Source organism: Grammomys surdaster, unplaced genomic scaffold (genome assembly GCF_004785775.1).
Source record: "Grammomys surdaster isolate TR1022 unplaced genomic scaffold, NIH_TR_1.0 126660, whole genome shotgun sequence".
Classification (NCBI taxonomy): Eukaryota; Metazoa; Chordata; class Mammalia; order Rodentia; family Muridae; genus Grammomys; species Grammomys surdaster.
Window position 1 is genome coordinate 2,469,915 of NW_021621449.1, and position 12,016 is coordinate 2,481,930.

The 12,016-nt window shown below is 39.1% G+C and overlaps 1 protein-coding gene across 2 annotated transcripts in view; it reads left to right on the top strand.

The window, feature by feature from the left end:
• Positions 1-649: 649 nt before the first annotated feature.
• The window catches only part of LOC114615335 (murinoglobulin-1-like), a 50,517-nt gene continuing 39,150 nt past the window's right edge, over positions 650-12,016 (top strand). For both annotated transcript variants that reach the window (XM_028761054.1, XM_028761053.1), the window contains exons 1-8: positions 650-853; positions 2,030-2,213; positions 2,972-3,131; positions 3,249-3,301; positions 8,582-8,602; positions 8,831-8,999; positions 9,390-9,474; positions 10,451-10,559. In XM_028761054.1, the coding sequence (XP_028616887.1) occupies positions 768-853; positions 2,030-2,213; positions 2,972-3,131; positions 3,249-3,301; positions 8,582-8,602; positions 8,831-8,999; positions 9,390-9,474; positions 10,451-10,559 (867 nt within the window). In that variant the 5' untranslated portion in view covers positions 650-767. The remainder of the gene's footprint in view (positions 854-2,029; positions 2,214-2,971; positions 3,132-3,248; positions 3,302-8,581; positions 8,603-8,830; positions 9,000-9,389; positions 9,475-10,450; positions 10,560-12,016) is intronic.

Here is a 12,016-nt window from a genome sequence, read left to right on the forward strand (position 1 = left end):
CAAACTCATACCTTAATATCCATCCAGAGGAACTGAGCCGCATCCCAAATACTGACACCTCAACATTTGAAGCAATCACCTTTAGTTGCGCAGGTTATACTTGGCCTAGTAAACCATAGAGATAGAAGCATACTTCTAGATGGTTTGTGAACTTCTGTTCTAACAAAGATGATTTCAGCACAGTGACATGTAATAGGTAAGTTTTTAAGCTTGCCCTTTATCCATTGTCTCCTGTTTAAAAACAAGACCCATAAAAGTAGATGTGTGAACGGTCAGAGTCAGGAGAACTTCAAATCTCCAATCTAAAGTATTCTAGTGATTCTCAAAGAAATAGAGAAATGGAGATGTCACACCACATAGAGTGCTGTTAGATTCTAAATGAGTAGAAGCAGTGAGGTGGCAAATGTCACATAGTCATAGCACAGCCACCTACTGCAAAGATTTACTGGTCATTAGGACTGAGAGAGTTTGCTGTAATTCACACTAAGCAAATTCTGTGGCCTTGATCCTTTACCAACACCATCCACAGCTCCTCTGGCACCTTTCCTGAGAATGTTGTAATTTATTTGAGTTTTTCTTGGGCAACCACTGAACATTGACATTGACAGAGAGCAAATATTCTATGTTGCTCTTCATACACCTTGGGCAGAGCATTCTGTTCACACAGAGGAATCATAAATAGACTGCTGTGGATTGGAGGACTCTGGACACCATGTTAAGGAGGAGGACACCATAAGCCCTGTCCTCCTGTCCTCTCTTACCACACCATGTGGAAGGACAGACAGGCTCAGCTGTGCCTATTTTCAGTTCTTCTTGCTTTCCTGCCTTCTTCTTCCTTGCCCAATGGAGACCCGTGAGTACCTCTAAGGCCCTCTTCTATATTGTCCCTCCTCCAATTAAAAAGCTATCTATTTTCTTTTACAATCCTTCCCCTGAAAATCTCCCTAAATTGTTTTTGCTTTTTAATTAACAAATGACTATATATATGTTCTCCAACTTTGGTATTACATGATTCCAGGTAATCTTTTTTTTCCAGCTCTTAAGCAATCAGTGTTACTAAACTGAGGTGTGGTGTGATTTAGAGTAATGTTCCCCTTATTACTGAACTAGTAGTATCTCAAATCCCAATGGTCAGAGACATTCTCAGGTGTTGAAACTATTTAATCACTTTGAAAATAAGCATTTAAATTGTTGTCATTCTTGCTTGGAAATATGCAGCCTATGGATTAACCTTGAGACAGATAAGATTTCAGGCAAATCAGAACCCTGTGGATGTTTGTGTCCTAAAACAATATTCCTATTAGGATCAAAGACCTTGGATTAAACTACCAGGAGGATTTGTCATTTGATGGCCAAAATAACTATATAATTAAGATTATATTGCTGACTGTGGTTTTTGTGTCTGTGTTCTGAAAATAGATTTAAGGTGGAAAAATAATAAGGAAGCTGGTGATATTTTTGCATACTGTGATACAGAGTAACAGGCTAGATTTCGGGGAACAAAAATCTCTCATTCTAGGAAAAGGTAGAGAATGATTCCTACAGAAGCCTTTGGCACTTGCTCAAGTGTAACATAGATGAATCATACAAGTTTGAATTTCACAGTCACATTATAACTCTTATGTTGAAAAGTACCCCAAAATAAAAACAGAGTATTGGGTTAATTTTTTAAGAATTTAAAAATGATAATGAAAACCAATCATGATAAATTTTTATAAAAAGAATAATTATTCCTCCCATATTTTCATTTAAAAAAAAATAAAACCTTTCTGGAACTTGAGTGCTGGCTGCTTAGTGAAGGGAGGACATGCCATTCGAACCTGCCTTGGCAGCTATCACTGCTGAAGCTGATGATTGAAGAGCTGATAACTGGCTTGCCACTCTGCTGTGTGGCAAACTGTGACAGCTGCCACAGTATCAACCTGCCATCTCAGGTTTTTGAAACCTGAATAATAATGATTACTGTTATGAACTCCAGTTATAGACAATGAGATCTGCCATCAGCTGGCCGGAACTCCTTGCTTTCCAGGAAATATATGGTGCTGGCCCCTTCCCAGCTCTACACTGAGACCACTGAGAAAATCTGCCTCCATCTCTACCATCTGAATGAGACGGTGACTGTCAGAGCTTCCTTGGTATCTCACTCGGGAAGGAAACACCTGTTCAATGAGTTTGTGGTTGACAAAGACTTGTTCCACTGTGTTTCCTTCATTGTAAGTACTAGACACTTTTCCTGATTTGTTTTATATACTTATGAACATGGGTGTGAATATCTATGTATAGTATCCATACACATTTGGAAAAAAAAAGGTTAATCTAGAAGCATATGTGTGAACTCAAAACAATAGAAATTTAGAGCATTTACCCAATAAACAAATACCTTAGGGCATCCCACTCCAAAATGAGAAGAGTCAATATTTGTGCATACACAGCTTTCCCAATGAATTCCCTCAAAACAGCCCACTGTGCAGAGAAAAAAAGGCCTCTCCAATTCATAGTAATTACTGCTAGTGAGTTAATAAACTTTGAAACAGCACTCCAGCTAATTAGGATGACATCTCCTATGTGTGATCCTAATATCCTGAAAAAGTGCTGCGTTTCTTCTTCAGAACCTATCCTCAAGACATAATTTCTACCACCATTAATACATTACCTTTCTCTCTAGCTCAGTTTCAGAGTCAGAGCTAATTTTCTTTCATTTCTTAGAGCTAGCTTTCAATCAAGATTCTATTTATTCCCTAAAAAAGACTGTTTTGTTGCTCATATAAACTCACATTGACTTACATAAAAGGTTGTCTTCTTTTCATCCTTTTTTTCCTGACACTGTTTTTTCCTCCATATAATCCTTAAACAGAAACTGATGGACCCTCCATCTCTTTCCTGTGAGGTGGAAGGAGAGAAGGTTAATGAAATAATCTAAGAAATACAGAGAGTCAGATTGTGAAGGGTCTTGTGTTCCTGTTGTTCTCAGATCCCTAGATTATCCTCTTCTGAAGAGGAAGAATTCCTCAACATCGACATCAAAGGGCCAACACATAAATTCAGCAAAAGGAATACTGTGCTTGTGAAGAACAAAGAAAGTGTTGTTTTCATCCAGACAGATAAGCCCGTGTACAAGCCAGGACAGTCAGGTATGAAGCTCCACAGTGGGCAAAGGAATCAAGATGTCATCCTCAACATGGCTCGAAGAAGGTCTGGGTCTTTGGACCTCACTAGAAAATTCTCTCTCTTTCTCTCTCTTTTTCCAGTTAAATTTCGGGTTGTCTCTATGGATAAAAATCTACACCCCCTGAATGAGTTGGTGAGTCTTTTACCTGGGGGTATTGGTGGATTCTTCAAGACAAAATGTCAATGCAATATTCTAATTTTCAGCCCCCCTTAGACATGAGTTGGTCTTTTTGTTTATTCTGCTCTTATGCCGGTTTATATCTGACACCCAGTTACTATTGGCCATACAATGGCTTCTTTATATGTTAGTGTCTTTATTTTGAAGCCCATTTTGTGTAAGTATCTCTGGGTTTTCTTTATACTTTGTGGAGTCTTGTACTGAATAGAACCTTTTAAATTGGTCATGTTTTTTCAGTCATTTCTTTTTGCAGATTCTGTTACTTTGTGCCATCCTTAAGAAGTTCATTTCTAGTGTAACAGTGGTAACACAGACAATTATTTTTATAACTTCATATTTAACACTTGGTTTCTTCCCTAAATAGACTCTTTTAAGAATAAATTTACATTTCAGTTTCTTGTTCTCTGTACTTAGGCAAGTTGTGGCTATCTGTGTTAAATACCCCCTACTATGAATAGAAGCTTCTCTGATGAGGAATACTTTAATCTATAAATATTTTTTAAACATTTTATTTGTTGTATGCATATAAGCACACTGGTGTGTCAGACACACCATAAGAGGGCATCAGATCCCAACACAGATGGTTGTGAGCCACCTTGTGGTTGCTAGGAATTGGACTCAGGACCTCTGGAAAAGCAGTCAGTGCTCTTAACCACTAAGCCATCTGTCCAGCCCCAATCTATAAATAAAAAGGTAAATCAGTATCAGTTGGCTTAATACTGTATCCTTTAGCAGCATAATAATAGTGAGTTGTTCCCTGGGACCTCTCACGCATGAAACCTCAGGTTCTTGGCTCTACAATGATTCCAAGTATGGGGATTTCATCTTGCACAGTGGGACTTAAGTCCAGTCAGACTTTGGTTGATTATTTCCTTGAAATTTGTACTACTATTGGGCCAGTGGCCATGTCTTGCCCAGCTAGTGGTTCTCCTAATTTATAGGCTTCACAGCTGAATGAGATTGCCCATTATCTTTCCCCTCTGATATTATACATAACGTCTTCCAGCTGTATGAAAGCTAGCCAGTAGGGATGATGGTTCCCCTCTGTACTGTCTTGACAGCAGAATATGAAATCCTAAATTGGACATCTAAATCACACCCTCGCCTCCCAAGACACTGAAATTATTGTGTCAGGGAGGAAGGAAAAACTGTAAGAGCCAGAAGTGAATACTGGTAGAGACAGAATAAATGCAAGGGAACAATCCTCTAAACCCAGCATGGTAGCCTCACATATTAACTTACAGTTGTGTTAGCATACACAAGTACATGCATTTAAAAACAACAATAACAACAACAACCTGGCATGGACAGAGGAGATGAACATGAAGTCCCACCCCTAGCTGAGGAGCTATTGTTATTACATCTACTGGAAGAAAGTCAGTTTTATTTAAGAGTAGAGACCCTGCTAAGTTGACCATATTCCTGTGGAAGTTCACATACCCAAGAATATATAGATATGCAGCACAAATGGGAAATAATGGATGGGAAAAAGGGAGAACACTCAATCAGCTACATAGGGGAGAGAGGTAGATCTGGAAGGGGTGAATGTCATCAGAAAATACTGTACAAAATTCTGAAAGAAACACTTAAACATTAAACAAAATATCAATCCACTTTTACTTAATTTTTTCTTTACAAATAAGAAATTACAGTGGACACCATTCATTAAAGATTCTAAAAATTCTGTTTATCACAATAATCTCATGTATAATTTTATCAAGTATATATTTTCCTTTTTTCTGATTTATTCTTATCACATAAAAAACATCCTGACCACAGCCTCCCTCCCCCTGCTCCTCCTAGTCTCCCCACAACTTCCCCTTTCCTCCAGATCCATTTCCCTTCAGAAAAAAAAGTAGCCCCACAGTGATAATCAACTGAACAGAGCACAACACGATACAAGAAGACTAGGCACAAACCCTCATATAAAAGCTGGGCAAGCCAACCCAGTAGAGGGGAAAGTGTCCCAAGATCAGGCAAAAGAGTCAAAGACACATCCACTCCCACTGTTAGGATTCCTACAAACACCCTGAGCTAAACAAGCACAGCTTTCATCTAGAGGACCTAGCACAGACCCCAGCAGGCTCCATAATTGTCACTTTAGTCTCTGTGTATTCCTATAGGTCACACTTTATTGATTCTATGGGCTGCGTTCTCCTGATGTCCTTGACCCCTCTGGCTCCTGCAATCCTTTCTCCCATTCTTCTTTGGGATTTCCCAAGCTCTGCCTATTGTTTGGCTGTGGGACTCTACATCTTAGGCCTACTGGATTTCTTAATTGAAATTAACATGTTCCCCAAATCATAGTTTTCATGAATGAGTTTATAATTTGTTTACTGAATTTATAGCTTGTTGCCTACATTTTCAGTGCAATTATAATTTTTGTAAGTATCCCATTTCTTTTTATCACATGGAACTTGCTGAATTCACTAGTAAAAACGATTTACCTTGGATTCCAATAGGTTTTGTGTGCTAGTTATAAAATGGTCTTGCTGCTACTGTTTGGGGTTCATTTCTCTGCAACTTAAAGAATTAAAAGGCAGGAAGAATCTTGAGCATAATAGACAAAGTCAGCCAGTGAAAAAAGCCTTTTAATAGAGGAGAGGAAGCACACGAACTGCAGGCACATGGGTGGAAAGACTCTGCAGAACGGGATTGGGAAGTCCTGTCTCTAAGATTGGGGGGTTTAAGGATCTTTGAGGTGTCTTATTTCTTTAATTTAGGGTTGATCAGCTTGATGGAAGACAGAGACTTTAGGGCGATCTTTAGGGCGTGCCCTAATCTTAGCCTTGAATGTGTCAGCCTGGTCTACTGCAGAGGTGCCCTCTTATTAGAAGGCACAACCCTATGGTAGGCCTTTAGCTATTTGTCTTAGATCAGGACTGTGAGGAGGGAGTCAGAATTTCACCATTTTTATTACCTGTTTGTGGTTTCTCTTTCTATCTGTCAACCTACCAGGAAGTGGTCTAACTTTTGGTCCCTCGGTCTGACAGTAACAATTTTACTTCTTTAATCACAGTTTTCATAACTTAGTTTTCTTTGATGGCCATAGAGGCTGAGGCCTCCAAGACTTCTGTGAAAAGTTTTTTGTTTGTTGTTTTTTGGTTTTTTTTAATTCACAAATTTGATTACTCAGCAGTGTCAATTGCTTTGTTTTGTTTTGTTTTGTTTTGTTTTGTTTTGTTTTGTTTTGTTTTTTGAGGCATGGTTTCACCATGTAATGCTGGCAGCCCTGGAATTGATAGCTATTGACCTGCCTCAACCTCTGCCTCAGCCTCTGCCTCCTGCTCCACCTCTGCGTATGCCTCTGCCTCTGCTCCCAAGACTGCTGGTATTAAACCATATGCCACCAAGAGAGCCTGGTTGAAGTGATGTTCTTAAAGTCTGCTAAGTCAACAAGTACTTCTCTTTTACTCCTTTGGTTCATCCTAGTCTTAGAAAATTCAAACTGCAGCTTGCACCTTCCTTCTCCTCCTCCTTCTCCTCCTCCTCCTTCTCCTCCTCTTCCTTCTCCTACTTCTCTCCTCTGCCTTCTTCTCCTCAGTACCTAATGGCGAGAATGAGAACAGGAAAGAGATGGTGTCTCTTCTAGGTACCAATTAGTCCAGAGATCAGGAAATGAGGCACACAGAAAATAGAAGGTACCTAGTGACCTGGAGCCAGGTTATACTGCAGAGAAGTTTTTCTCATTCAATCTGGGTATAGTATTTGTCTATGAATATAAGAACAAAATATTAAGAAGGTAACTTGGCACCATGTCATGTTAGCTAAACAAAAGCATCATCCCCCGACCCCTGACCCCTTGGACTTAAGACTTCCTCAAGCATGGGTTGTTAACTGGGTTTTCAGTACCTGGTATGAATTCCATCTTGCAGAACAACATTCAGTTAATCAGAGATCAGTTGGTTGCCATCATAAAAGTTGCACCACTATTGGCTGGGCACATTTTACCTAGCAGGTCGATATTAAGCATCATACAGTTGTCAGCTGGATGAGACCATTGAGGTCTCCTCTCCTGCAGCAATGGAGGAGGCTTGGCAGCAGGGGAGGAAGCCAAAGTACCAGCTTCATTTCTCTACACCCTTTACCTCAGGTGTGTGGTGTCTTCCACAATAGAATATTATCAACTAGTTATTGCAGGCAATCAAGAAGAGTGACAAGATGCTTTATTATTTGGGGGATCTCTAGGACCTCCCTGACAAACAACTCATTAAAGAAGTATCTCATGCCTAGTACTGAGAGCTTTGTTTAATGACCTTTGACCTTCAGGTACAGCATCATCTAGACATGCAGGATGACTTCCTATGTGCTCTCCTTTTAACTTATGTTTCTTAATCTGTGTATAAAGCAGTAAGTTTCCACATGGCTTTTTCAAAGATGCCTAGTGTCGGTTAACCCTCCCACACTCCACTCTCTAAACATACACCCCTTGCACTGGTCAGCAGCAACTCTCCTCTGAAGCAAGAGCAGCTACTGAGCCCTTTCTTGATATTTCTTGAGGAGAGTTAGGCACTGATTTATTCTGTTGAAATGTGCTCAGGAGTTGAGTATTGAGTACACAAGCTAATCCCTTTGTAGCTCATCAGTCAAGGAATGGGAAGGCACTGCCTGGTGTACAATGGGTATATACAGCTTGCCCAGGACATTCCCAACTTACACATTTTGACTGGATATATTTAACACTAGTAGCCCCACTTCACACTAAAAATATTCCTGATTAGGACATGACATTTTGTAATCTCCATACTATAAGGTCTCAGGGCAGGCGGGTCTCCTAGAACATTAGAGAAATCTTGCACATGATGTCCTTCAAAGTTCCCTTTGTGAGTCCCTACCCATTGAGTAATTCGTATGACTCAGGTAGTTCTAGAAAATAGACTTAAAAGTTCTCTATGGTGGTCAATAGACTTACAATTGACTTTATTACTAGATATTAAGTTCATCACAGTTTGGCCGAAACTCCCAACCTAAGGCCTATTCTATAAATCTATTGAATTTGTTGTGTGTGTGAAATTTCTAAATCAGAGGTTCTTACATTTTTATGCAGTTCCTCATGTTATGGTGAAGACCCAACCACATTTGTTGTTATTGCTGTTGTTGTTGTTGTTGTTGTTTGCTACTTCATAACTGTAAATTTGATAGTTATGAATCGCAATGTAAATATTTTTCGAAACAGGTTTGGCAAAGGGGTTGTAACCTGCCGTTGTAAACTAACATTGTTTTCTTGTGTTTCAGTTCCCTCTGGCTTACATTGAGGTAAGAGTATTAAATGTTTCATAATCAGAGAGAAATCAGTCTTATGAAAATCACCTGATATTGGAATGTTGTTAACTGATTTGTTATTTCCCAGGTCACCTTTATTTCTTCCTTCCCCAAAAGAATATTACCAAGCTCCCAAATGCTTCCAACACCAACACAGTGATCCTAGATGCACTGTTGTACTTAATACTTTATTGACTTGGAAACTTACAACCTCTTTCACAGGATCCAAAAATGAACCAAATTATGCAGTGGCGGGATATTAAGACGGAGAATGGGCTTAAGCAAATGTCCTTCAGCCTGGCATCAGAGCCCATTCAGGGCCCCTACAAGATAGTGTTGCAGAAACAGTCAGGAGTGAAGGAAGAACATTCCTTCACCGTGATGGAATTTGGTAAGGATTGGGAAGACCAAAAAGAGAAAGTGGGTGTCATAGGTTTCTGGTTACCATAGGATGAATTATTTTAAACAAATTGAGTTACAAATGCTAAAGGCTGGGTTTCATCTGACTCTAGCTAAAGCTATCCATGTAGCAACATGGGACTTCCAGGAAGTTCTAGGATTTTTCAGAAGCAAATTACTTATTTTTTGTTTGTTTTTCCTGTTTAAGTACATACCCTTGTGATTTTCAGGAAGTGACATATTGTATAACCACTCAACATTCTAACTTTATTGGGTGGACATGCCTGAATAATGGAAAGTCACCATTTCTGGGCAGAGACTCATCATTTAGGCAACTAGACAAGTCGTTCCGCACCTGAGTGTCTCCTCTCTCTCGCAATAGTGCTTCCCAGATTTGATGTCGACGTGACAGTCCCAAATGCCATCTCTGTGCATGATGAGATACTCAGTGTGACTGCATGTGCGAAGTGAGTGACCTGCTTCTCTCCTTCTGTCCTTAAGAATGGATGACACAGAAAAATCCCTGGGATAATGTCTCATTGTAGAATACCTAGAAATGCTACAGTTCTGTACTTCCCCAACTAGAATATTTCCCCTGTTGTGTTCGTTTGTGCACCTTACTACTCTGCATCGATTACTACGAAAACACTCACTACATGGATGCTGATACTGATGGATAAAATCAATTGTATGGAGAGTAAAGAGTTGCTCCCTTTGGAGAAAGGTTGGGACCAAATAAGATCCACTGACCCCTGTAAAGAGAACACAAGCATTAAATCAAGGCATCTTGCTGCCCTCTTTATGGGCTGACAGAAAGCAGAGACACAAGAGCTCACAGTCCACCTCCAGCTCAAGCCACAGCTACCCAAGTTAAACCTTCAGACACCTCAGTCTTCTGCTTGCATTTCTGTGCCTGATAAATGAGGACATTGTACTACAACTAGAATTTCTATTTAAGTCTAGAACCATACAAGAAGGAACTTGCAATATGTGCCTGAATCAAACAGGAGACACACAGCTGAGCTCATAGGTGCTTGTCCTTAGAGTAGACAGGCTCAAAAACTAAAAAATGATAGAACAAAGGCAAAGGATTAAGGAGGTTTGTTAGAATAGCTCTGAGTCCTTTCCCATGCTCCCCATTCATCTCAGCCCCATCATTTAGTAGTTGGGGATCCTGATTTGATTACTTAATCTTTTTCAGAACCACAAAAGGGAGAAGACCATGTCTTCCATAGGTTCTTAATGGGGCTACTTTTTATTATTTATTAATCTATTTATTTACATCACAAATTCTTGACACACACAGTTAGAAAGTGTCAGGAGTAATAATAATAATAATAATAATAATAATTATGAAACTACACAGACTCTGTGAGAAGACAGTGGGTGTCTACTTTAGAAAGAACCTTGGTCTCTGTGAATTCATCTTGTGTCTTGTGACAGATATACCTATGGGAAGCCTGTCCCTGGAGATGTAAAGATAACCATATGCTATGAATATGAGTACTATATCTCTGAGACTGAGTCTGAATGCAAAGAAATCAACTCCCAGGTGAGTGAATTTGTTCAAAGGCCTGTTTTAAATATCCAAGGTTAACTGACAGAAAGGCAGACAGCAAAGATGAGAGGAAACTCATACCCAGACATTGATGGAGGATGTCTGGGACCTTGGGCTGTAGCTCAGAGATGGAACACTAGCTAGGCGTGTCATTTGTACTTTAAAACAGCCCGTGTGACCTGTACGTTATCTGTAGGGCCAAGTGACTCCTGACTCTCACAGACTTTTATATTTATCTCAGGCATTCTCAACAGCTATTGGTTCCCTGTAGCTCCTGATCTAGGAGCGGGGCTTTGTGAAATTTCCTCGTTCTGCCACATTAGCAGGTTAACTTGTTTCACCATTATTTAAGTCTTGTTCAGGCAATCACATTGTCAGGATTTTTATGTGTGTCTTACCCCTGTTGTGTCTGTAAGACACTATTTTTGCAACAGGCATTCTGGTCTTTTACACTGTTTCTGACCCTTGTTGCATGATTTTACCTGATCCTTCGATGTAGGGGTTATGTTGGAGATGTATTCTTGGGGTTGGGCAATCATAGGTAGTTGTTTGCATTTTGATGGATTGTGGATCTCTATAAAGGTTTCTTTCTCTTGAAAAATCAGATTCTTGGATGAGGTAAGACCCACATGCATCTGTAAGGATAAAAAAATGTCTCTGGATACAGTAAGGAACTATATTGATTAAGAAAAATGGCATTAGTAGGCTTCTCTCTATAGAGTCTTTGTGACTGCTGAAGTTATCCATTTCTTCTTAGTTTAACATTTGTGTTTCGGATGAGTGTAGACATCTATCCACTTGTTTTAAGTTTTCTAAATTAATTCAGTACAGGTTTTTAAAGTATTTCCTTACAGTATTCCACATTTCTTTAATGTCTGTGTAATGTTACGCTGCACATTCCTGATTCTATTAATTTGGGCTATTTCCTTTCTTTAGGTTAATTGGGGCAAAGATTGTTCTTGATCTTATCTCCTTAAATAACTATCTCTTAGAATCAGATTCTTTGTATTTTTTTTATTTCTGCTCCACTAGTTTCTGTGCTGGTTTTTATTATTTCTACCTATCTGCTAATACAGAGTTTGGATTGATCTTTATTTTTTCTGAATCCTTGATTTAATATCATCGTGTCATTTATTTGTGTTCTTTCCTTCATTTTTAGCAGCACTCAGATGTTATCTCTCTCTCACTTTGAATGTCTTCCAGAAGCTTTTGTGCTGTGTTCTTATTTGCACTTAATTCCAAGATTTTTTTTTAATTCTTGAGTTCTTCTTTAATTCATTCATTATTTGGTAGTGTGCTGTTTAATTTTCATGAATTTATGTAATTTCTATAGATGCTTGTGCTGTTGATTTTAAGCTTTATTGTATTGTAGTCAGATAGGGTGCATTAGGTTATTTCAATTTTTCTGTATTGGGTCAGGTTTAGTGCCTCACTATGTCATCTATTATGGA